Source organism: Sceloporus occidentalis, unplaced genomic scaffold (genome assembly GCF_023333645.1).
Source record: "Sceloporus occidentalis isolate IW3139 unplaced genomic scaffold, rSceOcc1.0.p SCAF_1, whole genome shotgun sequence".
Taxonomy (NCBI): domain Eukaryota; kingdom Metazoa; phylum Chordata; class Lepidosauria; order Squamata; family Phrynosomatidae; genus Sceloporus; species Sceloporus occidentalis.
This window is the reverse complement of record NW_028316981.1, coordinates 67,949,991-67,977,957: the sequence shown is the minus strand read 5'-3', so window position 1 is coordinate 67,977,957 and position 27,967 is coordinate 67,949,991. Positions and strand designations below refer to the sequence as shown.

Sequence of the window (27,967 nt, the reverse complement as noted above, 5' to 3'; positions counted from 1 at the left end):
CCAGACTGCAACAGGCGGAGGCAGCCAGAGCAGTAAACGTGGGAGAGTGTAGAATAGCCTTCCTCCCTGAAGGGGGCCGGGTCCAGGAGTGGCGCGGAACCCTAGTGCGCGGGAGGGAGAGCGGCCGGGGAAAGGCAAGCGAGGAGCACCAGGCTGAGCCAGCCATGCTCGGCAGAAAGGCAGCAGCAGGAGGAGGAGGAGGAGGTCTCTCTGCTTCTGTGGGTGGCAGCAGGCGACCCTTCTCTTCTCCGCTGTCTCCCCTTAACTTCCCTCCCTTTCCCTTCTGCCGTGATTCAGGTACTTGGAGGAGGAGGAGGGGAATAGAGAGGGGGGTCCCTGGCTTGCCCACTCCTGAATGCCTCCCTAACGGTAAGCCATATAGGTTTCAGTTGGACTTGCTTGCCAGTTGTTTGTTTGATTCCCGACGTTGTTGTTGTTGGTTGCCTTCAAGTCATTTTTAACTTATACAATCATAAAATCCTAGAGTTGGAAGAGACCACAAGGGCCATCCAGTCCAACCCCATTCTGCCATGCAGGAAATCTCAATCAAAGCATCCCCGACAGATGGCCATCCAGACTCTGTTTAAAGACCTCTAAGGAAGGAGACTCCACTACACTCAGAGGGAGTTTGTTCCACTGTCGAACAGCCCTTACTGTCAGGAAGTTCCTCCTAATGTTGAGGTGGAATCTCTTTTCCTGTAGCTTGCATCCATTGATCCAGGTCTTAGTCTCTGGAGCAGCAGAAAACAAGTTAGCTCCCTCCTCAATATGGCATCCCTTCAAGTATTTAAACAGGGCTATCATATCACCTCTTAACCTTCTCTTCCCCAGGCCAAACATCCCCAGCTCCCTAAGTGGTTCCTCATAGGACATGGTTTCCAGACCCTTCACCATTTTAGTCGCCCTCCTTTGGACACATGGCTCCAGTTTCTCAATGTCCTTTCTGAATTGTGGTGCCCTGAACTGGACACATTATACTCTAAGGCAAACCTATTGTGTGGCTTTCTTGCCATGTTTCTTCAGGGGAAGTTTGCCTTTGCCATTGCCATCCTATGAGGAGGCAGAGAGAGTGTGGCTTGCCCAGGGTCACCTAGTGTGTTTGCATGGCTGAGTGGGGATTCAAACCCTGGTTCCCAGTGTCCTAGTCCAACGCTCAAACCGCTACGCCATGGGGGCATCTGCACTGTAGAAATGATGCCATTTGACACCACTTCAACTGCTATGACACCAATCCTACAGAATTGTGGGGTTTGTAGTTTTGTGAGGTTCCAGCACTCATTGGCAGAGATGGTTAGAGAAATAGTAGAACTGCAGGTCCCAGGAGGCCATAGGGGGGAGCTGCTGGTATGGGACTTGTATTATTTCAACAGTGCAAATGCTGTTAGGATTTTGCCCTATCATTCTGAAATGAGCCCCACCAAGCAAGTATTATATGTGAAGGAAATCTGGAAACCCTGATGTATACCTTCACCTGCTTTCATGGAAGAACAAGAGTCAGGAAGCAGGGTTTAGTACGAGCTCCTCCTTTCTGCTCATACACATGGTGACAAACTGCTTTGGCGTTACTGGCACAGTTGATAATAAAATTATCCTGGCTGCATAGCTAGGCCAGGCCAATAATCTCAAACTGATAAGAGAGTTAGGCATGATTCTCATATCTAAGTGCAATGCTGCTTTTTGCCCTTCAGAGTACATACTTGTCTCATAACTGCTTGTGGCACGTATGAGGAGCAGTTTTAATAGCAAGTACATTTCTATAGCGCTTATCAGTGCACTTAAGTACTCCCTAAGCGGTTTACAAAGTGTAAGCTAATTGCCTCCAACAATCTGGGTACTCATTTTAATATTTCTGTGTTCAGGACATGGTTTTACCATTGGGAGCTGTTAAATATCTGTGGAAAAATTTGATTGTTTAGGATTTTCTTCCTTTAAAAGTTTCATTTTTATTTGCCTTTTCTGTAGTTCTTGGTTATTCCATACCCTTTAGTATTTTTGCTATTGACTTTCAAAAGTGGTTTCTGCAGGCATAAGGCTTAGAGACTCAGTCCAGCAACATAAAAGTAGGATTTTGTAAGACACATATATGCACTGAAGAAAGCTACCTTTACAATTATTGACATTATTCTGTTTCGTTAGTTAAACTTCCTAAAAACATTTTGATGGAATTTTTGAATTGAATAACTTTTATTTTACAGGAAAGTTATAATTAAAAAGGGTCTTGACCAAAACTTGCTGAATTTTTGAATATGGAGCAAAACCCACTTGTAAAGCGACTGTATGTTGGAGGACTTGGCCATACAGTTTCAGAAGCTGAGCTGCAAGAAAGATTTGGCAAGTTTGGAAATGTTACAGAAACAGAAATTGTGACCCGGAAAGATGAAGAAGGTAATATCTTCAAATGTTTAAGACTAGTCACACTTGGTTTGCAATACCAGCACTTGACTCCAATACTTCACACACTTACCTGGGATTTATTTATCAGTTAATAATTTTAGAATTATGTTGTTAATTTTCTATTCCATAACTTTGTTTTTACTTTTTTAAAAAAGAACAACAGCATGTTTTCTTGGAGTAATCAAATTCTCATTCTTGAACAGGAAAACCTACAAAAACATTTGCATATATCAACATCACAATTTCTGAAAAGGAACTTAAAAAATGTAAGTACATTAACTATTGGGGTCCTTATTCTTAGACTAACACTGTAATTGAATTGCCTCTCAAATGCTGAAACTAAATTTGGCTAATGAAAATTGAATCTGTGTCTAGACCAAAGATTACTGATGGTTACAACTGTTTAACTTAAAAGTAGCTATATTTCATTTTAAATTTTTTGGTCATTTCTAATCTGTATGTTGTTCAGTTTAATTCTTCGACAGAAAAATTAGTAACTACCTATATGTCTTTTTGATAATATTAGAATAATATCATGTTCCCTAGACAACTGCTATTGAAAAACCTAGAAACAAACCCTTTAATAAAATTACCTTTCTTGATTCCCTTAGTCATTCATCACTTTGCTTACAGAAATCTATCTCTTTGGGATGTCTGACTTCACATATAGTCCCATTATCATATTCCCAATCACCACTTTCCTATTCTTTCTATCAATGGGCTGGAACAGATGGTCTGTATAAGACGCCCGGAAGGCAGTCGACCAGACATGGACAGCTTCAAGACACTATGGCAGCATGGCATTTATATGCCACATGCCGGCAGAGCGGCTTGCAGCCAGCTTCACACCTCAACAAGGCAGGAAGAGCCGGCTTTTTGCAGGCCAAAAAGGAGCAGATTTTTGCTGCTCCTTTTTCATCCGGTTTCAAGGCAGGTTGGGGCCACGAGATGTGTTTGCTGCAGCCCCAATCCATCTTCAGAAGAGGCAGCTTCAAGCCACCCCTTCAGGGCCACTTGTCCCCCCCATACCAGATTTCAAATTGTTCCCAGTTTTATTCTCTCTTCTAAAATCCTTTGATTGAGCTTTCTTTAGCTGTCACTAGCCTTATTTTTTTTCTCTTTCCCTTCATTTTCCCCACAGGTTGCTTGTGTGACTGAACTAGTTTTTAAAACTTATTTCCCAAGCCCCAAATTTGAATAGTTTTAAAAGCTGGACCACACTGGTTCCTCTTTTTCTCTTGAACAATCAGTATTTGAAATATTTTTGAGATTCTTCTGAATAATGATTTAAACAATACATAAATTAACACCTCTGTTTCCATTTACTTTTGTTTTGTTTTGAAGGTATATCTGTTCTAAATAAGACAAAGTGGAAGGGAGGAACTCTACAAATAGAATTAGCCAAAGAGAGCTTTTTGCACAGGTAATGGTTAGGACTTTGCAAATAAGCTTTTTGTGAAAGCTACTGGGTGCTACATCCGATTTTTTTTTAATAGTCACCATGCAAGTGAACAGTCTTCATATCATCACAAAATAAATAACCATTTGTTTTTACAAAAAATGTACCTTGAAACATATTTTCCAGTGGATGTTGATGTGGTGGTAGAAGAGATACATTGTTACATTGTGAACATTTGTTTGCAGGGATGGGGAAGAATTTTCATGAACTAAACATGTAAAACTGGAGTAGACAGAATGCAAGATTGCAGGATCAATTTTGGGCTTGTCTACATGGACAAATTACCCCAAATCCTCCCCCAGACTCACTGTGACAAGACACAACTCCAAACCCCCACATCAGGTGTGGACTGTCTTCTCAACATCTGCATGCAATTCGGGCTTCCTTCCCCAACTCACATTTAAATAACTAACCTTTTGCTGTAGATTTTTTTTTCTCTATACAGTAAAGGCAGTGGCTGCCTTCATCCATAGTCCTACTAGTTGCCTGGCCTGGCCACTGCAGACACAAGTCACTCTGAGGCCAGAACGAGCTTCCCAGCATTGAGAACATGGCTTGGTGCCTCATTCTGACCTCAGCAGTGGTGCTAGGCAATACATAGGGACCATGTGGGAAAGCAGCTACCCGTTTACTGCGAGAGCTGAAAACCCACAGCAAAAGAAAACACTATGGATTATACTGGTAACTGAAGACAAAGCCTTTGTTTTTTACTTGAACATCAGAAGAGGGAAACGAGAAGGGAGACATATATGTAGAATTAAAGAGCAAAATATCTTTTTTGTTTTCAGTGTCAAAAGTGGTTTCTTAGCCTTCTTACACAGAAATCCACTTTTTTCAAAATTTTATTTTAGCGGCTTAATTTAGACGTGGGGTAACGTTATCAACCAGTATTATTGTTATTGTTCAGCAACTGGGAATAAAAAAAGCCTTGTCAATCTAATACAGCTCACATAGAAATCTAACAGAAATCTTATCTACCTTCTTCTCACCCCTGTCATAAGACATTTAATAATAATAATAATAAATTTTATTTATGTTTCCCTGCCTCTCCCATAGGATCGAAGCGGGGTTACAGACTATTAAAAATCATTACAAACAATCTCATAAATAAAATCCAATAGTACAAAAAACTTTAAAAACAGTCATACAACATACCTATCCAGGGTAGGCAGAGAATCGATGGCATCAGAGATACAAGCTTCATTCTTCAGGAGGGAAGGCTTGACAAAAGAGAAAGGTTTTAAGGCTCTTTTTAAATGATTCCGGGGGGGGGGGGGGGGTCATAAAACGGAGCTCATCGGGAAGACTATTCCAGATCCTCAGGGATGCTAATGAAAAGGCCATCTGGGATGTGGCAACGTACTTGGAGTATGGTATTTCCAAGAGGTTCTTCCCGGATGTTCTAGGTGTGCGGGGTGGATTTGCAGAAATAAACAAAAATTGTGCTCGCTGTCTGTTCTTTAAAATTTAATCTGCCAGATTTCAATTTGCTGTTCTGCAGACTAGCACAGGAGCGTCAAGAAGCAAATAAAAAGAAAGAAAAGCCAGCTGATAATGCTATGATAAATGTCCTAGAATCCTGGAAAAAATCTGGAGTTGTCGATTTCCATGTGAAAGCAGTTCCAGGAACAGAAGTACCAAATCATAAGGTATGGAGAATTAAAGGAAAATAAATTATTCAAATGATCCAACATAATTCCAGGCTGAAATGTATACCAATAAAAGCTGTTACTTGAAATCTGCTGTATTGCTTTAAAGTACTGCTTTGTTTAAGTTAATGCATTACATTTCCCAGAGCCATGGTAATCTTTATTCTCTCTTTAACAGGACTGGGTTGTTAGCAAATTTGGCAGAGTCTTACCCATCCTCAACCTGAAAGATCAACACAAAAACAAAATATCCTTTTTTACAAGCTCTTACATAATATTTAACTATTAATGCTGCCTCCAGTGTAATACTGCCACTGTACTGTGCTTTCCAGAATGAAAGAATGCAAATGGGACCCATCAGCTGAATTTGATATTCAGTAATGAAGAATTATAAAAATACAATAAGTACATCATGTCAGAAATGTCCTCATTAAAATATTGTCATTGAAATATTGTTTCTCTTTATATATTATTTTGAACAGAATATACCAAATACTATATACTCAACTATAAGTCAAAAAATGTATACCCTAAAATCCTTGGTTGACATATATGAGTTAATAAAGTAATGCTCAGAAATGTCCCGGTAGAAGCCTTGCAGTGATCTCTGAAAGAGCCACTGAGGCAGGGGTGTGTGTAAAAGAGGTGATTAACCTTCTTAATCTGATGTTAAAAACCTTCCCTCCTCATCCTCCTCTTGATCTTTCTGACCAGGAACACCTCATTTCTCTCCACTTATTTCCTTCCTCAATCTGATGTTAAAACCTCCCCCTCCTCCCCCTCCTCCTGGATCTCACTCACCATGAACATCCCATTTCCTTCCCTTCTCAATCTGATATTAAAATCTTTTCCTCCAGCACTACAGAGGTGGTGTTTGATGGTCAGGAGAGGTCCAGAGGGAGAGAAAGAAGGAAGAAAGTGGTGGTTCCCTTTTGTTTTGTCCTTTACATCCTTTTTTTACATGCCCCTAAGTTTTAGCCTTGACTTATCAATGGGTCGTTTCAAAATCTATGATTTTGGCCATAAACCCTTCCTTCAACTTATGCATGAAGTCATATTATAGTCAAGTATATACAGTATTTATGTTTTTAATATTTACCGTATTTTCTGGCGTATAAGGCGACTGGGGGTATAAGATGACCCCCAAGTCACCCGCCGGCAGGAGAAACAAGGGGCCGGCTCTTTACCTCGGCCCAGCTGGCTCTGGAGCCGCTTCCCCACCCCCGCCTTTTGCAGCAACAATGACAGCGAGAGAGCCCAGCCGCAGATCCTGCCTCAGGCCTCCAGAGAGGCCCCCTCAAGCCAGCGTGAGACCCCCTTATAGGAGGCCAGGGATGCTGCCAGTGGGCAACTTGGGGGTCGTCTTATACGCCGGAAAATACGGTACTTTATCATGCATCTACTTCCCTTTTACAAAGCAGCATGTTGCTTTATATGTGGGTTTCTCTCATAAGTTAATACAGTCGGCCCTTCTTATACACAGATTTTTTATACACGGATTCAAGCATACACTGTTTGAAAATGTTCCAAAAAAGTATAAATTTACCTTGATGTTCCATTTTTTATAAGGGACACCATTTTGCTACGTCATTATATTTAATGGGACTTGAGTATACACGGATTTTGTTATACACGGGGGATCTTGGAACCAAACCCCAGCGTATAACAAGGGTCCACTGTACTTTATTTATTTTATTTTTTAAAAAAACCTCTCTTTAATGTTTCTGAGCTTTTACAAAAATAAGAATGGTTGATTTTTCCTTAATTCAAGTTTTAACATAATCAAATATGACCCCTCAAAATATTGCCACAATCTTAAAAAACTGGATCAAGACCACACTGAAACTGTTCCTGTTGCCCAGCTCACTTGGCATTTGGAGGAAGGTGATGAAACCATAAGTAAAAAACGTCAAGGACAGTTTCCTGTAACTAAGAAGCCACCTAAAAAGAAAATGAGAGTACAGGATATTGACAGTTTAAACAGGAATGAATTGAATTCATCTCATCAGTTTTCATCAGATGCAACAAATGCTGTTCAAACAAAGCTGGTTCAAAACTACATGTCAGTTACCAAAAAGCAATGCAAAGAACACAGTGGGAATCAAAAGCCTATAACTGGTTTAACGTCTTGCAGAAATTCAAATAGATTATCTGAAAGTGATAAGGATTCGGAAGATGAAATCAGAGCCATTATAGCAAGAGACAGCATACGCAATGCTGACACTAATGATGAATCCAAAGATAATGTGGAAATTGTCGGAGATAACTTTGAGTTGAAATATAGCACCCATTGGTCTTTACAGAGAGCACATAATTCCAAGAAAGTACACAAAACATGCAACAAAGCACTGAGGACTAGTGAAAATGAATCTGATTATGATTCAGCTGACACAGATGAAATTATAGCAGTGACTAAAACACCAAATAAAAAGGAGAAGAGTGAAACTTTGAATGGATCTAAGGCAGTAAAGGATAGAGGGCCTAAGGGTGGTGTATTGATACATGCTATGACTTCTGAATCTTCAGACTCAAAGGCATTAATATTGAATATGCCTAAAACAAGGGAAAGTGTTATGCCTAAAAAAATACCAGACAAAAAGGCTGATCTTGAAAAGAACAGCATCACTAGTAGATGTAAATCAGAGTGTGATGAAAGTTCTTCATGTCTTGACACAAGCGGGTCTGAAGGGGATGAAGATTATAAAAGTATGGTGCAGAACTCTTACCGATTAGATCTTACATTAGAAGAATTAGGAAGATTAGCTGGTGAACATAGGGCGAGTACGGAGGAAGAAACTGAAAGTAACCAAAGTGACACTCAGTCTAAAACCAGAGTTTTTCCAGATAATACCACTAGCAGTATTCCAAAGACATCTATAGTTACCCCTTCAATAAAAAAGTGTATTTGTCCTGAAGACATTCTTTCTGCCATATTAGAAGGAGAGAGTTCTGACGAAGATAATCAAAAAAGGAAAAAGGGAAATATAAATGTTCAGCCTTTTAGAGGAATAGGGTCGCTGATGAAGGGTGGGTTAGATATACATGGAAGTGAAGGCAACAGGGCTTCTTCAGGTTCCCTTGATGTGAAAACTCTCAATTGTTATTCGAAACCATCACATTCTGTAAAAGAATCTGACTCTCACCAGATAAACCATAAAGTAAATTCTGTGGACAATTCTGAGAGCAGCACATCCAGTGCAGAAGACAGTGAAACAGAAAGTGGTGAGACTACCATATCTGAAAGTGAGCATTTAGAAAGCCTAACATCTGTTTCAGAGAAAAGAAAGAAAGATGCTAGCATTACAGGTTCCAGTCTGACACGGGATAAGAACTTAAATAGTCCTTTCAGAAGTGAAGAAGCCTTTCTGGCTTCCATCAAAGGTAGAAGCAAGGTGGATGAAAAGGAGAAACGGCTGCAAGATAATGCAAAAAGATTGACAGCACTGCAGGAGAGGCAAAAAGAACGAGAACAGCAGAAAAAAATTATTCAAGGAGCTCTAACCAATCTGGTAGTTTTATTTTGTGTGTTTATAGAGTTAAATATTTTGTGCTGGCAAAAACTGTAGATGTGTAAAATATTGCAAGTATGGGATGTTTAGACAGCAGTGTATAAATATCGTTAGCAACTGAAATACATGTAGTAATTCCTGCAACTCATAATAAAACACTGAATTTCAAAAGAAGAGGAGTCAGAATTTCATCATCATGATAGATGGTTGAAAAGCATAACGGGAAGAGAACCAACAGCACAGTTCAATATGTGCTTAGTGGGAAACAAATCTCACAAGTCATTTTGTAACTCACTGATCATGTTGGAATTCTGTGCATACTTCAGGCACCAGTTCTAAATATATTTACTAAGTAGTTAGCCCCAAACACAATGGGGATTGCTTTTGAGTAAGCATGCACAATATTGTGCCATAAATAGGGATTTATTTCCAAAACAGTCCTGTGCATGCGTACTTAAAAGTCTTCTTTTGTTCAGTGAAACTTGTTCCTAAATGCATATGTATAGAGTTGGCTGTAGGATTACAGCCTTAGATTTAGGAAGATACTCAAGCAATCCTCTTCATCATATTCATGAAGTTTAATCCTAAACTGGTATTCTATAACTGATCTGTTCTGTAAAATAGCCAGTATTGAGCAAAGGAGCGTAAAAGTAAAAGTGATACCACTTAACTACAATTTAGTGCTGTGAAATTCAGTTTTATCAAATGCTGGTTGAATTGTGATTGTAGATTGATTATGTGCCTTGAGTAGATTATGAATGCCAGGATATTTGTGTTATCACAGGGTTAATGGACAATGTAAGTAATTTCCTTTCATGTAGTTAGCCCATCCGACCATATTTTATTTTCATTACTCTCTGACTTCACTCCTTGCTTCCACTTCCCCCAACACAGTCATGTGTTCAAAATGATTTGGACCCTGGTCTGTAAAAGTTAATGCCGCAATAGGTTAACAAATCTTTAAAATTCCAGAAGACTCTTTAGTAATAAACAGTTATTAGGCCCATAAACACCCATTGAACTTAGGGAACCTAAATGTTGACCAATTAATTTAGTGGGTCTACCTTAATTGGGAGCAACATTTAGATTTAGGATTTGTTTATTTGTAAAGTAGTGTCTTGTTTCTCCAGTGGGTACTGCCATTTGGTATTTGTAATTATTTATTATCTGGTTTTGTAGGAATTTCAGTCAACAAATAAACCAAAACATATAGTATTTGATTCAGATAATGAAAATGAAGCTGAAGTACAAGAGGTCATTAAAGAAGGATCTTCAGGAAATTTGGGAAAAGTGAGTAAAAGGACTTCTGCCACATCACAAGATGCTGCCCTACACCCTTATGCACATGCTCTCTCTAGCCTACTAGTAAACCCTCATATATTTTTCTGCCTTTTTAAAAATAGAAAGACTAATACTACTACTTTTTATAAACTTAGGTAATTGAATTTTCAAAGTTACATAAGCAAAGTAAGTACATTAAGAGAAAAGTGAAATCGTGAACAAAATGAACTGCCAAATTCATGGCAGAAGGTTGGACTGGATGGCCTTTGTGGTCTCTTCTAACTCTAACATATAGTGAGCTACCAAAAGTCACAGAAAAATATAAAAGGAAAAATCCTCCAGACATTTTCTAGGATGTTCTCACAAATGTCACTGCTGTTACTATTTTATCAAACTCACTACTATTCTAACTAGGGATGGTCAAGTTTTCCCTTGAAATGGGAAGATTCAGAACAGTTTCAGTAACTTCTCCAAACCAATGGCAAGGCTTGCTTATAAAATGGAGAGAGATACATGCCCCCTTCCCCCCCAGTATAATGGGATGCAGTGTTTGTGTGTTTGGTAAAACATTTGAAATTGATTGCTTTTAGAAATAACTGTCTAAAATCTTGTGTGTATTTGTTATTGTACCCAAGGAATTCACCACTAAGACCTCTGGAAAATTGTTTGAAAGCAGTGAAGATGAATCAGATACATCAGATGAAGAAGAGGGCAGGTTCAAAATCAAACCTCAGTTTGAGGGTAAAGCTGGTGAGAAGGTTCGTAAATCAACTTAATGTGTTATTCTTTTGGGCTTAAGTCCAATTGTTAGTCCCAGGCAGAACAGGCTCATTGAATCAATCAGAACTTAGTAAGCCAGTGGGAACTGGACGTAGCAAGTTCCTGTTCATTGAGCCCAGTGTGGTCAAGACTAACAATTAGATTTAGATCTACATTTCCTTTCACATTCCTTTTACTGAACTTTATCACTAAGTGTACTCAGAAATAGTTCCAAATATATCTTTCCATGTTTACATCTGAAGTGTAAATCTTCAATTCATCATCAGTTAATGCTCAGTCATTGTGGACCAATTTGTCTCTGATAGTACTTTTCTGTCCCTTAACTCCTCTTCATCTGCCTTGTCCTTACTAGACCTATGCTATTGATCCAAAGTTTAGCTCTCAAGTCTAAGTCTTACCTTTCAGTTCCTGCTACAACTTTGCTAATCCCTATTGGCTCCTATTTCTTAACAAACCCTGTTTCGATTTTGTTGGTGCTCTGTGCAGGAAACATATTTTTTTCACTGTTCTCTTAACTTAGTTACATAAATGTTTTATGAGTGTCCAAAATGCTGGAAGTGTCCATGTGTGCAAATAATTATAATGTAATTTTTATCACATAACCATTATGCAAGTTCAAATTAATATCTAAGCTACTGAAGAATAAATACCAACTTTCTTCTCTGTTTTATTGTTGTAGCTTATGCATTTACAGTCACGGTTTGGTACAGATGTGAGATTTCGTATGGATGCTCGCTTCCTTGAAACTGATAGTGAGCAAGAAGGTTAGATGTTTTCCTTTTGTTGCTCTGAAGACCACTTTTAGAAACTGTTTTCAAATTATTAAGTTAACGAATGTAATTTTGCTCAATACATTTTTAATTTTGTTACTCGGCCATTACTTCCACTACATGGGTTGAAAGGTGATTAACAGGCTTTGGCTGTAGTGATGTGGAATGTGAGGAAGAAGCAAATATATATATCACAATTGAATAGGAAGAGTTATTTCTCAGAAAACTGATATGTGTGACAAAATAGCTGTATGCACACAAATGGACACATTTAGGAGGAAAGAAATAATTGAAATTGTATTTTTTTCAAACTCACATTAAATGGGAACAGACTAAAATTTTACACAATTTTTGGCTTAGATTTATTTTATAAAAACATTCTCCAAAAATGTGCCCCTGTAAATTGGAAGTCAATAAAACATTTAAAGAAAATATGTCACTTCAAATGCGTTATTGAATTATAATTGTTAGGCTGTGAGTTATGCAATCACTGGATATCAGTTAGCTAGGCCCTTTATTTTGTCTGATCTAGGGGCGAAACAGATGGTCAAAAAGTGTCAGCTTCCTGATGGACTGGGGGCATGGCATTCAGACAGCAGCACACCCACACTCTGCTGGGAAGTTACACGGCAGACTACACATGCGGCGGATCCATGGTGTTTTGGCCACAACATTTACATGTGCTGTGCCGAAGAAATGCTGAGAAAATGCTGCTGCAGTGGCAAAATCATCCTTTCTCTGGCACAAAAAGGAACGGCTTTCTGCTGCTCCTTTTTGCACCAGGAAAAGGCTGGGTTGGGAATGTGGTGTGCGGTTGCCACAGCCCCAACCTGGCAAGCAAAGGAGTGACAAAGCCATTCCTTATCCACCATTTGTTTTGCCCCATAGAAAAGCTAACACCTAGAATTATGTAATATAAGTCTACCCAAGAGTATAGGTAAAACCTTAGTCTAGCATCACAAGAGTGAGCTACAGAAAGCCCTTGGGCTGATCCCTCCTCCAGTTTGGCCCTGTGAGAGTTCAGAAACTTTATATTTTAGATGAACTGCATCTTTTCATGTTATTCAAATCCCAAGAAACTGTGTCTGATGTTAACCATGGTTGGTCTAAACAAAACAAACCAAAAACAGTAGCTTCTGGATATGTTGTGCTTCAACTAGTTATAATTTAAAATAAATCACTCTTTAGGTGTGACAGAAAGTGGCTGTAATTTTAAAAGGATTATATATACACGACCATAAATCAACCTCATGTATAAGTCAAGGACAGGTTTGGGGGCCAAAATTATGGATTTTGATATGACCTGAGGATAAGTTGAGGGTAAAACATAGGGGCATGTAACAAAGGATGTAAAGGACAAAGTAATGGAAAATGATGCCAAAGAACTTTTAAAAATCTAACAGGAATAAATAGAGCACTGTTTGTTCTCACCCTGAAGCCTGGGTGGAAGAGGAGGAAACTACAGTAAATCATGGAGTTGTTGTGTGGGGGATGTGAATAAGCAAAGGCAGAGTAAAGAAAATGAGCACATGTCAAAAGGGATTAAAAGGCAAAGCAAAGAAAATGGAAACTACATTAGCAATGATTATAGCCTTTAACTTTAATGTGATAACTTTGCCTGATTTTAACTCCGAACAGGCAAACATATACAAATGTCTCATTCAAATCCTTCAAAGCCCTATCCTTTTCTGTTTCTTTGAGGGGAAGTGTCAAAGAGCTGTCACCACTGCTATTTTCCCACCCAGGCATTCACAAAGTTCAGACGTGGCCCTGCAGTGGAAAGAGTAGAGAGGGTCAGTACTTCCTTTAGGTTCTTCTGGGATGGATTAAGCCATTACCTTTTGCCACTCTACTCAGAATAAATGGTTCCTTTTTTGATAAGAGTTAAAGCACAGTACTTACACTGACCCGTGGATAAGTTGATCCAGCTTTTTGGGGTCAATATTTTGACTAAAATTTCTAGCAAGTACATTTCTATACCACTTACCAATGTACTAAGCAGTTTACAAAGTGTAAGCCCCAAACAAGCTGGGTACTCATTTTAGTGATCCATGGAAGGATGCCAGGCTGAGTCGATCCGGAGCCCCTGGCTCGTATTGAACTCACAACCTCGTGGTTTGTGAGTGAGTGGCTGAAGTACAGGTATTTAACCACTGCACTACCTGGGCCTCTAGACTTATATGATATAATTTCTAGACTTTAAAAACTTATAACATTTCTAGTTGTATATGAGTATATACAGTAAGCTGAAGTTTCTAATTTCTTTGCAGGCCATGCTTGAGAAAGCAGGGAGGGGGAAGAAAATGAAAGCCAAAGTTCATTGGGGTTCACTCTTGTGATGCTAACTGTAGTTTTGTGCTACATCTGAACACAGCCAAAAAAAACCCTCAATTCACATATCATCCCTGACATGATTTCTGCTAAGCATCATGAAACAGACTACTCTACTTCCACCAGCCTTTTTATTTTTAACAAGAAATTTGTTTAGCTGGTTTAGTGTTTAGCTGGGTCTTTTAATGAGGCCGTGCTGAGATGTTATTGCCATATTTCTTAAATGAATTTATACTGTTTTAAATTGTTGGGGTTTTAATAAAACATTTTACAGTTAAATTAACTATCTTCGGGTTTTTAATTGTATCTTGTTTAAACATTGTTGTAAGTTGCTGTAAGATAATTCCATGGTGCGGTAGCCCATTGTGAATGGGCAATTTCCATAACTGGTCAGTGGTCAGATGGTTCATACATAATGGTAAACCACTGTTACCATAAACTGGGTATTGCAAACTATTTTTAAATCATTTGATATCCTGATTTGCAAGTTCTGGTTCATGAACTGACTTATATTCAGGGATGAAGTCAAAACATGGTTTGGCATGATATTTGTTTTCACCCAGTATTATTATGAGATGTTAGTAATTAAGGCTGTTAAAGTTCCTTTTAACTGTTGTTAATTTCTGACCTATTAGATGAATCCAAGAATTTGAAAGTAGATGAAGAAGAGCTAGCATTAGAAAAAAAGAAGAATCTTGACATCTTAAAAAATCTTCTGCATATTGATGTAGAGCCTTGCAAACCTAGCAAACTGACTTCAAATGCCAAGAAATTCAAGTATGTACATTTCTTTAGGAGGCAAACTACTGCCTACTTTTATGTATGCAAGAATGTGAAAATGTCTTCATACTATAGGGTATACTATTTTGCAGTGTTTCCTATGTTATAAACTCTTTGCAAGTAGAAAGCCAACATGGTGGACAAACTTTTCAATCTGAGAAGTTAGTTTTTTAGGGCCCGAAACACACAGGCCAAAAGAAGTGGCTTTTGGCCGCTTTTAGGGACGTGGTGTTCAGATGATGCATGCCCCAGAGCGGCTGGAAACCGCTCTGGTGTTGTGATCCAGTCTTTTGGACCAAATCAAAAGGGAGATGAAATAATATGGCTCCTGGCGGTGGCCAGTTGTGACTGTGGCGATGGTCTGCTTTGGAAGCAGGCTGTGCGGTCACCACGGTATCATTCAGATCATGGCTGGAGCAACCTCTGGCTGTTCCTGGTGGGCCCTCTGGTTCACCCCTAAATGAAAGAGGTGTACATCCTGGGTTTTTGTTTGTTTGTTTTGCATAAAGTAGCATTGAACAATCTAAAATAAAAAGTGGTAGAGCTTGCTTTTCCAGCTCAGTATTTATCGCTTTTTTTCTGCTTTCTTCTCTAGACACAATCTAAATATTAGTTTTTAGGTATATTATGACATACATCTTCCTTCACCCTTGAAGGTAATTTAACATCGGCCTGTTACAGACTGCCAAAATAAAGCTGCTTCGAGTCTCTTTGGAGGTATGCTATTTAAATGATGCATGGGTCCTAAGAGTCCGGAGTTCGCGCCAAAGCCACACTCCATTCCTAAGCACTGGAGTGCAGCTTTGGTGCAGCTTCTGGATTCTTAGGATGCATGCATCATTTAAACAGCATACCTCCAAAGAGACCCAAAGCAGCTTTATTTTGGCAGTCTGTAGCAGGCCATCAATTCACTAAAGTAATGCACACTTTTCTTTCCACCTAATATACATATATATGGTCAACATAGTGGCAGATTCTAGGTTAACATAGATTGATAGTGTCTTTTAAATGAGTCTTGTTTTCTGGGATACCATTCTGCATTAGAGATTGTAGAGCAGAAAAAGCTCAATAAGTACAACAAAATTTGTAAGTGGCGATGCTGTGGCTAAACAGATCACTACCATTCTGAAGAATTCTGCATGCAGCAACCTGATCCTTTGGTTTGGACCAATGAGATGTGGTTAAGCAAATCAAGCTGCCCTTCCAATTCCACTGCCTTGTAGACTTTACTGCTAATGAAAAATTAAGAAAGGGGAGAGTAGCAAACTAAACCACAGCTATCAAAGTAACAGGCACAAGACTGTCCTTGCCTTTCGCACATATTTACCATTTAACATTTAGATGCATAGATTCACTTTGTATAGATTCACTTTGTCTGTATAATAGCCTCAACTCACTAGGAGTAGTGTTTGTTAGCATTACTTAGTTTTCTTCATTCTCTCTTTGTATAATAGTTTCATATGTAAAAACTCTTTCCTAAAGATTACAGGAGATTACTAAATTTGGCGCGGTACAGACCAGCATGGAAACACCAGCCCTAGAGTGGCATCATAAGAGCTGCATTGCAACCCTTACGATGTCGCTTCCTGTCGGAGATGCATGGGCGCTCAGATGCCCACACTTCATCCATACGGTCCACACGTAGTAATGGCGCCGCCCACATGGAGTAAGGCTCAGGAGTGCATGGTTGGTGCATGTTCCCGAGCCCTACTATCGCTGCCAGGATGTGTGTACTGGGCCTCTGACTCTTACCATAGCTGACAGTGAGAGAAGATGTCACAGCATTGTCAGATAAAGCTGTAAACTTTTACCCGCTTCCCTGGAAATAAATCTGACTAAACCAAGCAACGCTTCTGAGAAAGCATGTTTAGGATTGTCCAGACACATTGGTCTTTATCCTTTTTGTCTGCAATCAAACAGAACATATATATGCATATAAAATGAAATATTAGACGCATTGGAGGGAGCCTGAATTTTGCCAATGCCATTTTGATTTAATATAGTATTTTACTTAATTCTGTTTCCTTTTGTAGAGATATGAATACTCTGCGCTACGACCCTACAAGGCAAGATCATGCAGTATTTGAGAAAAAAACAGAAAACACTGAAAAAGAGAGGTGATTATTCTCCCATTTCCTTGTTGCTCTGCTTAATCTGCCATTTGCTTGGTCAGAATTCAGAGACATAACTCTGGAATAGCAGTCTGCAAAGTAGCACCTTTGAGACTTAACTGTGCAAAATAAGTTGTAGGATAAGCTTTTGTAGACTTGGCCTACTTCCTCAGAAATATGCCTTACGCTACAATTTCTTTTGCATAGTTAGTCTCTAAGATGTTACAAGATCCCTTTGCAGACTGATTTACTTGGTCAGTTTGCCATCTTGACCATGATCAGCTTTGTGCAGTGGTAACTGGACAGGATCCTGTTGTGGTAAACTGCCAGAGGAGTGGACCATTCTGCACATGGTTTGATAATCTTGCTTGTGCAAAGGGGAGACCACCAGCAGCAGCAGTGAGCAATGGGAGATATTCCCATGAATACATGACTGTGAGGGATGGGAGGTCCTTAAAGCCAAGGCAGTTTAAGAGGAGAAGCTAGGAGATGTGCCAATGCTGTGTTTTCCCCACTTCCACCGAAAGCAAGCATTCATAGACTGGATGGCTCAGTCTGAGGAGCCTTTTGCTCCGATTGCTGACTTCTTCCCCTTTCTCTCACCACAGCTGCCACCTTTTCCTTGCTGTCACTGCCTCCACCTCTGGCACAACTACACCAGTGTAGCCATATGATTTTAGCTTATGTGACTGCCTTGAGCACTATTTTCTTGGTGTTACCTCAGTGACTGAAGATGGGAAAAAGTGCTTGCTTTATTTTAGTGAAGATGCAGGTTAGACAGGTTGTGATTTTAGGGGCTGCTGGTAAATGGCTTCCCAGAGGGAGAAGGAGATTGGGAGAGCTCTCAGTCATCAGATGCTAGGATCAAACAGTCTAATGGTGAGACAGGTTTCAGTGCAAAAAACTTTCCATGTGAGAATCCAACCAAAGTTAGTGAAGTACTTGTGTTATACTTGAGAGCCTTACATACCCTGAAGCTACTAAAATAAAAACAGAGGAGCTTGCATTCTTGACTCACTCCTGATGTCATATAAACAGCGTGAATTAGATACTGGGTGACCTGCAGTGTGCCACTGGGAGAGCTGGAAGAAGTAAAATTCTTTGTACTTCCTGGCAGCTCCTAGAGCCCATCCCCCCACAGTACTGCACAGGGGATTGGCCTGATGGTCTTCAATTGGGTGGGCTTTAGCTCAGAGAAATGGTGGTGATGCTCCCATGTAGGGTACAAGTACCTTGCACAAGCAGAACTGGCATGCAGTGTCCCCACACAATTGTTAGAGAACACCTGGGCCACCCCTCACCTATTTCAGTTGAGTAGAATGGGGGCAGACTCTGGAGGCAGCTGGAGAAGTTAACCTCCAGGAGTTCCCTTCCCCCAGCACAAGATTGGACATTGCCCATCACAAGAAATATGTTTACACTGTAAAATATACAAGATAAGATCAAAATGTATTAATAATTGATTGTTACAGTAAAGCAAAGAAAAAGAAGAAGAGAGAAGAAGCTCAGAAGCTGCCTGATGTCTCTAAAGAAATATTCTATGAAGTTGCTGCAGATTTGAAAGAAGTCTTTGGATCTACAAAACATGATGAGAAGACAGAAATAATATCATGGGACAAGCGTGATGATGTGGAACAGACAACCCTGGCTGATACAGAGACACCCAGTTTGACTCCTGGAAACAACACACCTGAGGGAAATAGTGGCTTCACATTTTCCTTTTTTGGTGGTGAAGACAACAGGTCTCCTATGAAAGAAGGTACCAGAGACTGCAATTTTAGCATGTAGACAGAATGCACCTTCACACAATCATAATTTTGAAACTTGACAACCGATCTGTGTGTCATGTTTCCATTTCCTTTATAACAGTTTGAGGCTTGAGCTGGTTCCTAACACTGTCACACATTTTATGATGCAGGTTGATCATCATTAGCATCCCATTATACCAACTGTCCCAGTACCTGAAGAAGCTCCCTGTTGCATACCTGGCTCAGTCTTGGTTCTTTCCTATAAAGCGTTAAGCCTGCCTATACCTAGCAAATTTCTTTTTCCATCTGATGTTCCATTATGATATTTAAGACTAATTTGAAAACATTATCTTTAATGTATATAAAGTGTAAAGTAGGACATCCTTACACCAGGATCCGTATCACACTACCATATTATAAAGCTATATTCCACTTTAACTGCCATGGCAACATCCTATGGAATCCTAGGATTTTAATTTTAGGGAAGAGCGTTTAGAATTCTAAACCAGAGAGTACTTTTGTTGCTATGTGCCTCCAAGTCATTTTTTACTTATAATGACTAAGGCAAACCTAATATGGGGGTTTCTTGTCAAGATTTGTTCAAAGGAGGTTTAGTATTGTCTTCCCCTGAGGCTAAGAGAGTGTGACATGCCCAAATTCACCCAGTGGGTTTCATGGCCGAGCTGGTAAACTGGTCTCCCAAGTCCAACACTCAAGCCACTACACCATGCTGTAGGCCTCACTAAACTACAAACCCCAGAATTCCACAGGAGGCTGCCATGACAGTTAAAGTAGAATTAGTGCTATAATTATGTAGTGTGATGAGGACCCAAATCATCTCCACAAGTGTGTTCAGAAGTGGATTCTCAATAACTGGTCCTCAACTTTGAAATGTCCATTTCCTGGAGACCACTAAAGGCCTAACCTGAACATCTTATAGAAGGTGTAACAGATATTTTTATTATAACTATGCTTTATTGTCAAAAGCTTGGTAGGGCTATCAGCATATTGTTTTTATCTCTGTAACCCTTTTGATGGGACAGTTATATAGTCAAGTAAATACACTTACAGATTCACATTAGGATTCTAATAGAAATTTTAATTTTGGCTGTGATCTCTATGTAATACAGGGAATGGATGTGGTAAACTAGGAACTGATTATTTCCATTTAAACAAAGCAAAACAAACAAAACTGGGCTCCTTTCTCCATAAAGCTCTCTCTTTTATCCTGAAAGCAAGGATAAGCTTTGCTACAAAAATCTGCAGTTTTCTTTTGTTTTCTTTTTCAGAGTCTTATGCGATTGAAACAATAAAACGTTCAAAGGTTGCGTGGCAAGAAGATCCACGGTTTCAGGACAGTACTTCAGAAGATGATGAGCCAGAAGGATTTCAAAGTGAAGCTGTTAAAGAAGATGTTAAAGAAATGTAAATTATGCTTAGATGGAAATATTTGCAAAAAAATCTTTAGGAAGATGGCTTGTATAGATCTCAAATATCACCGTGATTCAAAGAAACCTTCTTTATATGCCCCTTTCTCAATTAATCACATTTTCTAAATTACATTGGAAAATAAGCTGTAACATTGCAGTAACAGGTAGTAAACAACAAATACTTTTTTTTCTAATGTCTCCCCACATTGTTCCCCCTTTTCACATCCAGGGCAGGGGTTCTTGTTGGGAAGAGGAGGCAGGAAATCCCAATGGCCATTGTCCTTTATAGTTTTAGGAACAGCCTTAAGTGTCCATTTTGGGAAATGCTGCTGAATATAAACTGTTCTCAGTATTACCTAATGTTCTTTGATCTTGAAAACAATAACAAAAACAAATTGTATAATTTCTAAGAGTTTAGTTACTGGTAATAGTTTCATTTTCAAAAACATTCCTTCAGATCTTTAATTTTAATAGATGTGGCCTGCTCAATAGATATACATTAAATTAATTCTTAATTCTTGAATTGCTAGTTTAAGTTTATATGATCATTTCCCACGATATTAAGTTTCTCATGCTTGGCCCCCAAAAATAACATTCCTTTTGGCACAAGTAATGTTTTTGCTTGTTTTTTTCAGGTCTGCTGTTCAACTGCATTCAAATGTCAGATTTTTCTTCTTCTCCCAAGATGATGATAGATTAAAAGGTGAAAGTTAGAACTGTTCTGCTCAATGATGGATCTAATCAATATCAAATGCATACTTGCTCCTTGGAAGTTAGTATTTGGTTAATTTCAAATTAGGGATCCAATGCACCTTGCTCAGTCCTCCTTTCTGTGCACATGGTTTGAGCCTGGGTATGGTGGTCTAACCTTCTGAAAAATTTTGAAATATTTTTCATGGTGCCTGTCAGGAAGCACTATAAATATCATAATTGTCAAGTAAATTATCACTGAAACTCAAATTTGTAATTTTAAAAGAACATTTTATCTGGGGTAGGAGTTTCTATTTCAGGCCCTTTCACTAGAAGAGGTTTGGATAATGTTAAGTGTGATCTCTCCTCCCTTGGTGTTAATATATTTCTCTGCTGACAAGCAGAGATTTTTAGAAGAACAAGCACAATATTGGAGTACCATATGGCAGGCAATCGCTTGTGATTCTCCCTGGACTTTTAGTTTTTTTAGATAATATAATTCATTATTACTGTAGTAGGCAGTGCACTGGTGAGATAAAATGGATCACAGCAGCCCCGTGTCTGACAACATAAACAGCAAAGCCATATCATCCAGGGCAGGAGTTGGGATCTCTGGCTTGAGATGATAACTTTCTTCTTTCATACTCACAAGACCAGCAAAATTAAGAACATTATGTGCTTAAGATTTCTTTATCCTTTTTCTAGAAGGCCCAAAGCTCTTTTGTAAAGCCTCAGACCTTGATGAAGACAGAGATAACTGGGAAAGCAGGCGGCAGATGTTACTTGAGGTATGTGAATAACAACAACATGCATCTGATCCAGAATTATTTGAGTTGCTCATGTAGCTCAGTGGCATTCCTCCGCACGGTATTACCTGGTGTGGGGGGGTTGGACGGGGCTTGTAAGGGATGGAGCCAAAAGGACACATCACCTTCCCTCCCTCCCTCACGCCATTTTACTCATGAGTAAACCAGTGCACGGGAGGTTGCCCAAAGTACCATGCTATGCGCTGGTTAACTCTAGAGTAAAATGGTGCACGGGCAGGAGGGGAGGTTCCCAGAGCACCCTCCTTCCCTGCCATGTGCAGGTTTACTCATGAGTTTATTGTATGCTTATATTAAGTTAAAATGAATATTCTCCTTTTGCTTTTGTTGCGTAGTTTTTAATGCTCAAGAGACCTAATAAAATATACATACAGTATTGTAAAACTATTTTGTGAACATCTGAAGGTGGAGGAAGCCTGAGAGAAGAAAGAGCTTCTGTTTTGCTTTTCTTCCCCTTATTTTCAAAGACTATTAGGATTTCTCCCATTGGTTTCTTAGGGGCGAAACAGATGGCCTCCAAGGAGCAGTGTGACGCTGCCCCTGAGAGAGCCTGATGGGATTGTGGCAACTGGATTGGGGCGGAAAAAAGCCACCCCTTCACCTCTATAGCCAGCTTTTCACCGGCTCTGGGGCGAGTGGCATCTGAACACACACACACACCCAAGTCACCCGGAAGCTGGCTGGCATGCAATCACTGGCACGGCTTCTGAGCGACTTGGGGGTGCATCGTGTCTAAACGCTATGCCCCCAAGCTGGCTAGAAGCCGGCTTTATCGGGCCATCTGTTTCAACCCTTAGTTATCCATAAATAGGATATAACACAGATACTTTTTAAAAAAATGTTGCAATAAATGGGAGTGATTTTTTACACACTTCAGCCATGCAGCTTCTGTAAATTTATTAGTTGCATCTGTGGCATGATCAAATGGATAGCATTGGGCTTCAGCCAGACTCCTTGGCAGCAAGTTGCATTAATATGAATTAGTCCATGAAGGAGACCTCTTCATACAATTATAGATAGTACCTCTGAGTCAAAAGAAACACAGAACTGGACTTCTTTTAGTATGAATTAATGGAAGTGATTACGTGAGAGAAGGTGTTACCCAAATACCCTGGAAGACCCAAACAAATATAAAACTTTTTCATTAGCACCTTTTAAACTTTGCACAGAAACCTATAGGGATTGCATCAGCATTTTGAATGGTTCTGCAGATATGACATACTTGACAGAAAGCAGCATAGCACACATTGTGCACTATCTGTAGCTTCCTGGTAATTTTTAAAATATAACAAATGCTTGTGGCAATTATTTTTTAAAGAAGGATGCAATATGCACAGCTGATACTTGGATCCAGTAACAAGCTTAAATGGTTTCTGAAAAACACTGTCTGGAAATACAGTGAGACCCTGGTATCCACTGGGGTTTGGTTCCAGGAAACTAAAATGGATATGAAAACCAATGGATGATCAAGTCCCATTAAATATAATGGCATAGTAAAATCAAGGTTTGCTTTTTGGATGGGGGTGGAGTATATTTTAATAAATAATAATAATAAATTTTATTTATATACCACTTTTCCAAAAGATCAAAGCGGTTTACACAGAATAAAAACCAATAACACAATGTACAATATACAGATATAAATATAATCATTGAATAGGGTGAGGCAGAGAGTCGATGGGATCAAGTACATAACTTCATTTTCCAGGGGGGAAGGCTTTACAGAAGAGGAAGGTTTTAAGCCTCTTTTTAAATGTTTCCAGGGGGGTGATCAGACGGAGCTCCTCAGGGAGACTATTCCAGATTTGTGGGGCCGCTACTGAGAAGGCCATCTGGGAAGTAATAACATATTTAGAAGGTGGAATTTCCCGGTTGTTCTGAGTGTGCGGGGCGGATTATATGGGGAGATGCAGTCCCTCAAGTAACTCGGGCCCAAGCCATGTAGGGCTTTATAGGTAATAACCAACACCTTGTATTGTGCTCGGAAGAGAATAGGCAGCCAGTGCAGATCTTTCAGAATAGGTGTTATATGGTCAAACCTGGAAGCACCAGTGACCAATCTGGCTGCCATATTTTGTACTAACTAAAGCTTCCGAGTTTGGTACGAGGGTTGCCCCATGTAGAGTGCATTACTGAAATCTAATTTTCAAGTCATGGATGGTGGAATCCATGGATACAGAGGCATGTCATTATCTGTCCTGCATTCATCTGGCAATATTGTCTCAATTACAAAACCATCTTGAAGCCCAGCCACAAGGTACACAGTGCAGAGGAAGGGCATCTCTTCAATACTTTGCCATAGATGCTAATTAACTTTGGTGAACCTTTGTTCTCCTCTGACAAGGGATAGAGTAACTTGCATAACCTCTACTTGTACTTTTCAAGTAAGTTACCTCTTACTATCTGATATACATCTGGCTAGCTGATGACGTTGAAGATGTTTAAAAACTTGAAATTGTGAACATCTGGTAACTGTATTAAATTTGCAACATTTCCAGGATTGTCGAAAGAAACATAAAGATGCAAGAAGGAAAGTTAAAGCAAAACAATGAGTACAGTGGTGATTCAGAACAATGGACCTGTTTTCGTTTTGTGCCAGAATAATAAGTTCTTTCTCATTATTTCGGCAGCTGATTTTGATGCTGAACATACCCAACTCTGTGAAATAAGGATAGGTTTGTAATAGAAAACATTTAATGCTTCTGTGTGCATTGCATATTATGGACATCTTTTTGGACATCTTTGCTTTATAAATTCCTGGTTTAAAGGGAAAGCCTCTGTTTTCATAGCTGCAATCAACAAACACATCCAGCATAACATTTCAACAAAACTGTGTTGAAAGCACTCTACATAATGCACTATGCTGGTCACCCCTATTTTGTAGAACTGATGTATTTAAGTCCTTCACAGTTCACACATTTGGAAAGTAGGGAGGTTTCTGGTAATAAGCATATGATTTTCATACCATCATGAACTGTGGGCACTTCATACAGTAAGTAGATTTTTTAAAGATTTTTTAAAACTGACAACTGCTTTTATGACAAGCAAGATGTCTAAGGAGCAAGCACAATAAAAGCTGAATATATGTGTACTTAATATATAACAAGTGTCATTGCAGTGATGGAGAAAAAGAGACAATTCTGTATGTAATTTTACAGGTGCCTTTAAACTAGTGTGTATTTCACAATTATTTAGATTTATATTACATTTATTATTTGTGTCTTGAAAAACTGGATCTAGATTAACTGCTTATTGCTCTACCCCTGTAACTTCACAGCAAATAAGTCTTTGCTTGTGACAACATATTTAGGATTGGGCTGTTTGTTTGCTCTCCAAATCATATAAGTGTGAGCATTTCCCTTGAAGTGAATGGCATATGGATCACTTTTAGGCACACTTCTGCCTTGCAGGGTGGATGGGTGGCAAAGGAGGCCAGCTTCTTCATTCTTCTGATGTCATCACTATTATGATCATTTTGACAAAGCAAAATTTTAATTTTTGTTGTTCCAAATAACTGATATTTTTTCATGCAAAAAAACCCTAACTAAATCAAAGACATTAAATAGAGTTTATGTACATATTTATATATATAATAAATGCTATTTAATTTTTAAGGATTTATGTGTTGTCTCAATACCACAATTATAGTAAATGTTCTTTTGTTATTTTATAATAGTCACTGAAGAAGGCAAATTGGTGATAAGACTGAAATTCATTGGGCTTTTTAAGAAATAAAAGTTTTTGGACCATCACATAGCACATGGGACTTTGTCTCTTTTCTTTCTTCTTCTTGAATATGTGCTTTCCAGTTTTTTGCTCTGTTTAATAATGATCATCACGATTCATAGCTTGTTTTTCCTTTGTGAACATTTGTTACAGACACAGTTTTGAGGGATCATAATGCAAGTTAATATACACCACAGAAGACAGCAGATGATGTCTGCATTTAAAAGAAACATGTGTTATCTGTCATTTTCTTTTCTCCTTTCATGTGATTAAATGCTTGTCAGTGTAGGGAATAGCTGCTTGGCTATTAGGAAAAAAATAATATTAGAGCTACTGGTAAATATTTGAAGAAAGTGAGTTGAATAGGGATAGGAGCCCTTGAAGTGGTTAAATGTATAAATCTGAAATGGGTGGGTTTGCTGTGAATAGAAAGGAAAGTCAGTGAAAATATATACGTTTGAAAACACGGTAGTGTTATATGTGATGTCCCCTAAAACTAAAGCTTGTTGCATGTTTTTCCAGAAGGAAATCGTGTTACTGTTTCATTTGCATTTTATTTTTATTTCTTATCTGGAACCACTTCAGAACAAATCCAGTATGCCTACCATACAAATTGTATGTAAGTAAATGGTTTGTGAAGTATTTCCAACATTACTCTCTTGCAGCACAGTGTGAGTTGTCCCTGGGCTATTTAAATAAAAAATGTTCATTCATGTATAAGGACATACTGAGATGGGCAGGATATATTTGACACTGTTGTAAACAGGACAGGCCACAGTCATTTCCTTACTAAAGCAATTATATTTTTGATCTTATGTGTTCCTTTGCTTTTTCAGTATCATGCTACAGAGTCCAAACAAAATTAATTTCATAAAATCTAGATGAAGTGCTTTCTGCATTAAAACAGATAACGTTGCACATTATGTAGGGTGCAGAATCAGACCTTATGGACTGCTGCTCTACATTAGTTTACAGTAGACAATGAAATGGTGTGCCATCTGCCTATCTAAGGGTGTGGTATTTTGGGAAGCAATATCTAAGGCAGTTTTTACTAATATATAAATGATAATTCTCAAGTATCTTTATAAGGTATAAGGGAAAATTACTGCATAAATGTCCCCACTTTCCCAAAAAAAAAAAGTTACTAGAGTGAATCAGGCTTCACACGACTTAAGGGCAATATCACACGTACATACTCAGCTTTGTCCTTTCTCTTTACGCTTTCTTCTGTGGGTTCACTTATGATGTGATTATAGCTTCTTTAAACCATGATCTTCTCTTGGATTAAGCCACAGTTTCCCTGTTTGGTTGTAACCACAGAACTATAAAGTTGGAAGGCATCTTGTTTTATGCCCTGTTGGTGCTGGAATCCACAGCTAAAATACCAAACATAATGGTGAATTGTGCCTGGAATAAGGCACAGCCTTCCTGGTCAGAGCACTCCGATGTTATCCTTGAATTAATAAATCACAGTGTATTAAGCAGAGATACATGGAAATGAATTCTCTTGAGAGAGCATGTTTAATATTTTTTTTAAAAAAATCCTTTTTAATTACAGTAGCTGTTATGTTTGTGTGAGCTAGAAGGAGGCTTACCTGGGGCTAGTTAATGTTCTGTTATTCTGTTGTGTTGAGGTGACTGTGCTTATTGGATCAAGGCTGTTTATTTGTGTAAGCAGGGAGCCAGCTTGCTTGGGGGCTTATTAGTGTTCTGTTTGTATAGGCCCAGGTGCTCTACCTGAGCACAAGGTCTCAGGCAGGGTAACCATGTGCCAGAATCGCAAAGGAGGACAAGGCAGCACAAAATGTAGGCCGTTCGAAAAAAATGAAGGATGTTGTAAAATAAAAAACTAAATGTAAATTCATGATGCTTAGTCATGCTCAAAACAGAGGACATTTTGAAATTCCTCCTGCATGGATGGTTGAAATGTAGGACATGTCATGGAAAGTTGGACATCTGGTCACCCTAGTCAGAGAGCTCTAGTGCCCAAAGAAACTCCAAATCCCAGAATTCCCTAGGATAGAGCCCTGGCCATTAAAGCAGTGTCAAACTGTGTCAATTTTCCCATGTAAATGCAGCCAGCCACCCTCTCCTCTGAGGCCAGTCAGGAGCTGGGCTAAGCAGCTTTGGTGGCCACTCAAGGCCTCTCTTTGTGCGAAGCAGCTCTCCTTCCTCTCTCTTTCGCCACCACTTTCTCTCCCAGTCTGGCTGCTGAGGTTCACTTTCCCTAGTAAGGTGGCAATGCTGTTTCTTGTCTCCCATGTCATCCCCACCTCTGATTTCACCCAATGCTGAGGGGCTGCCAGGGGGATCGCAGCACTAAAAGGGCGCTCACCCCTTCTCTTTTGCCACAGAGGCTTCCTTGTGAGGCGCATCACCACCATAATGAAGAACCGCCTAGTGTGCTCAGCCTTCTTTGTCTTTAGCTGCCATGGATGCAGTCTCTTCCTGAGGTGGCCTTGGCTGCTGTGGCAAAGCCAAGATG

At 39.2% G+C, this 27,967-nt stretch overlaps 2 protein-coding genes across 7 annotated transcripts in view; one reads left to right on the top strand and one right to left on the bottom strand.

The window, feature by feature from the left end:
- CENPP (centromere protein P) overlaps positions 1-27,967 on the bottom strand; it is a 264,711-nt gene that overhangs the window by 212,413 nt on the left and 24,331 nt on the right. Inside the window, exon 2 of one of the 6 annotated variants that reach the window (XM_089523687.1) lies at positions 5,009-5,073. The exons of 4 other annotated variants lie outside the window; for them this stretch is intronic. The gene's annotated coding sequence lies outside the window, so the exon portion shown is untranslated. Of the gene's footprint in view, positions 1-5,008; positions 5,114-27,967 lie in introns of those variants that run through there. One more of the 6 variants, XM_089523694.1, reaches the window with a different exon arrangement.
- Positions 186-26,064, top strand: NOL8 (nucleolar protein 8). The gene is made up of 17 exons (XM_089523642.1): positions 186-369; positions 2,196-2,385; positions 2,598-2,660; positions 3,739-3,817; positions 5,355-5,502; positions 5,681-5,752; positions 7,284-9,011; positions 10,191-10,301; positions 10,928-11,050; positions 11,752-11,836; positions 14,809-14,950; positions 16,987-17,070; positions 18,537-18,823; positions 20,102-20,237; positions 20,878-20,945; positions 21,638-21,720; positions 24,255-26,064. Exons 2-17 carry the CDS (start codon positions 2,247-2,249, stop codon positions 24,306-24,308), a joined length of 3,402 nt encoding a protein of 1,133 aa, XP_089379768.1. The 5' UTR covers positions 186-369; positions 2,196-2,246; the 3' UTR covers positions 24,309-26,064.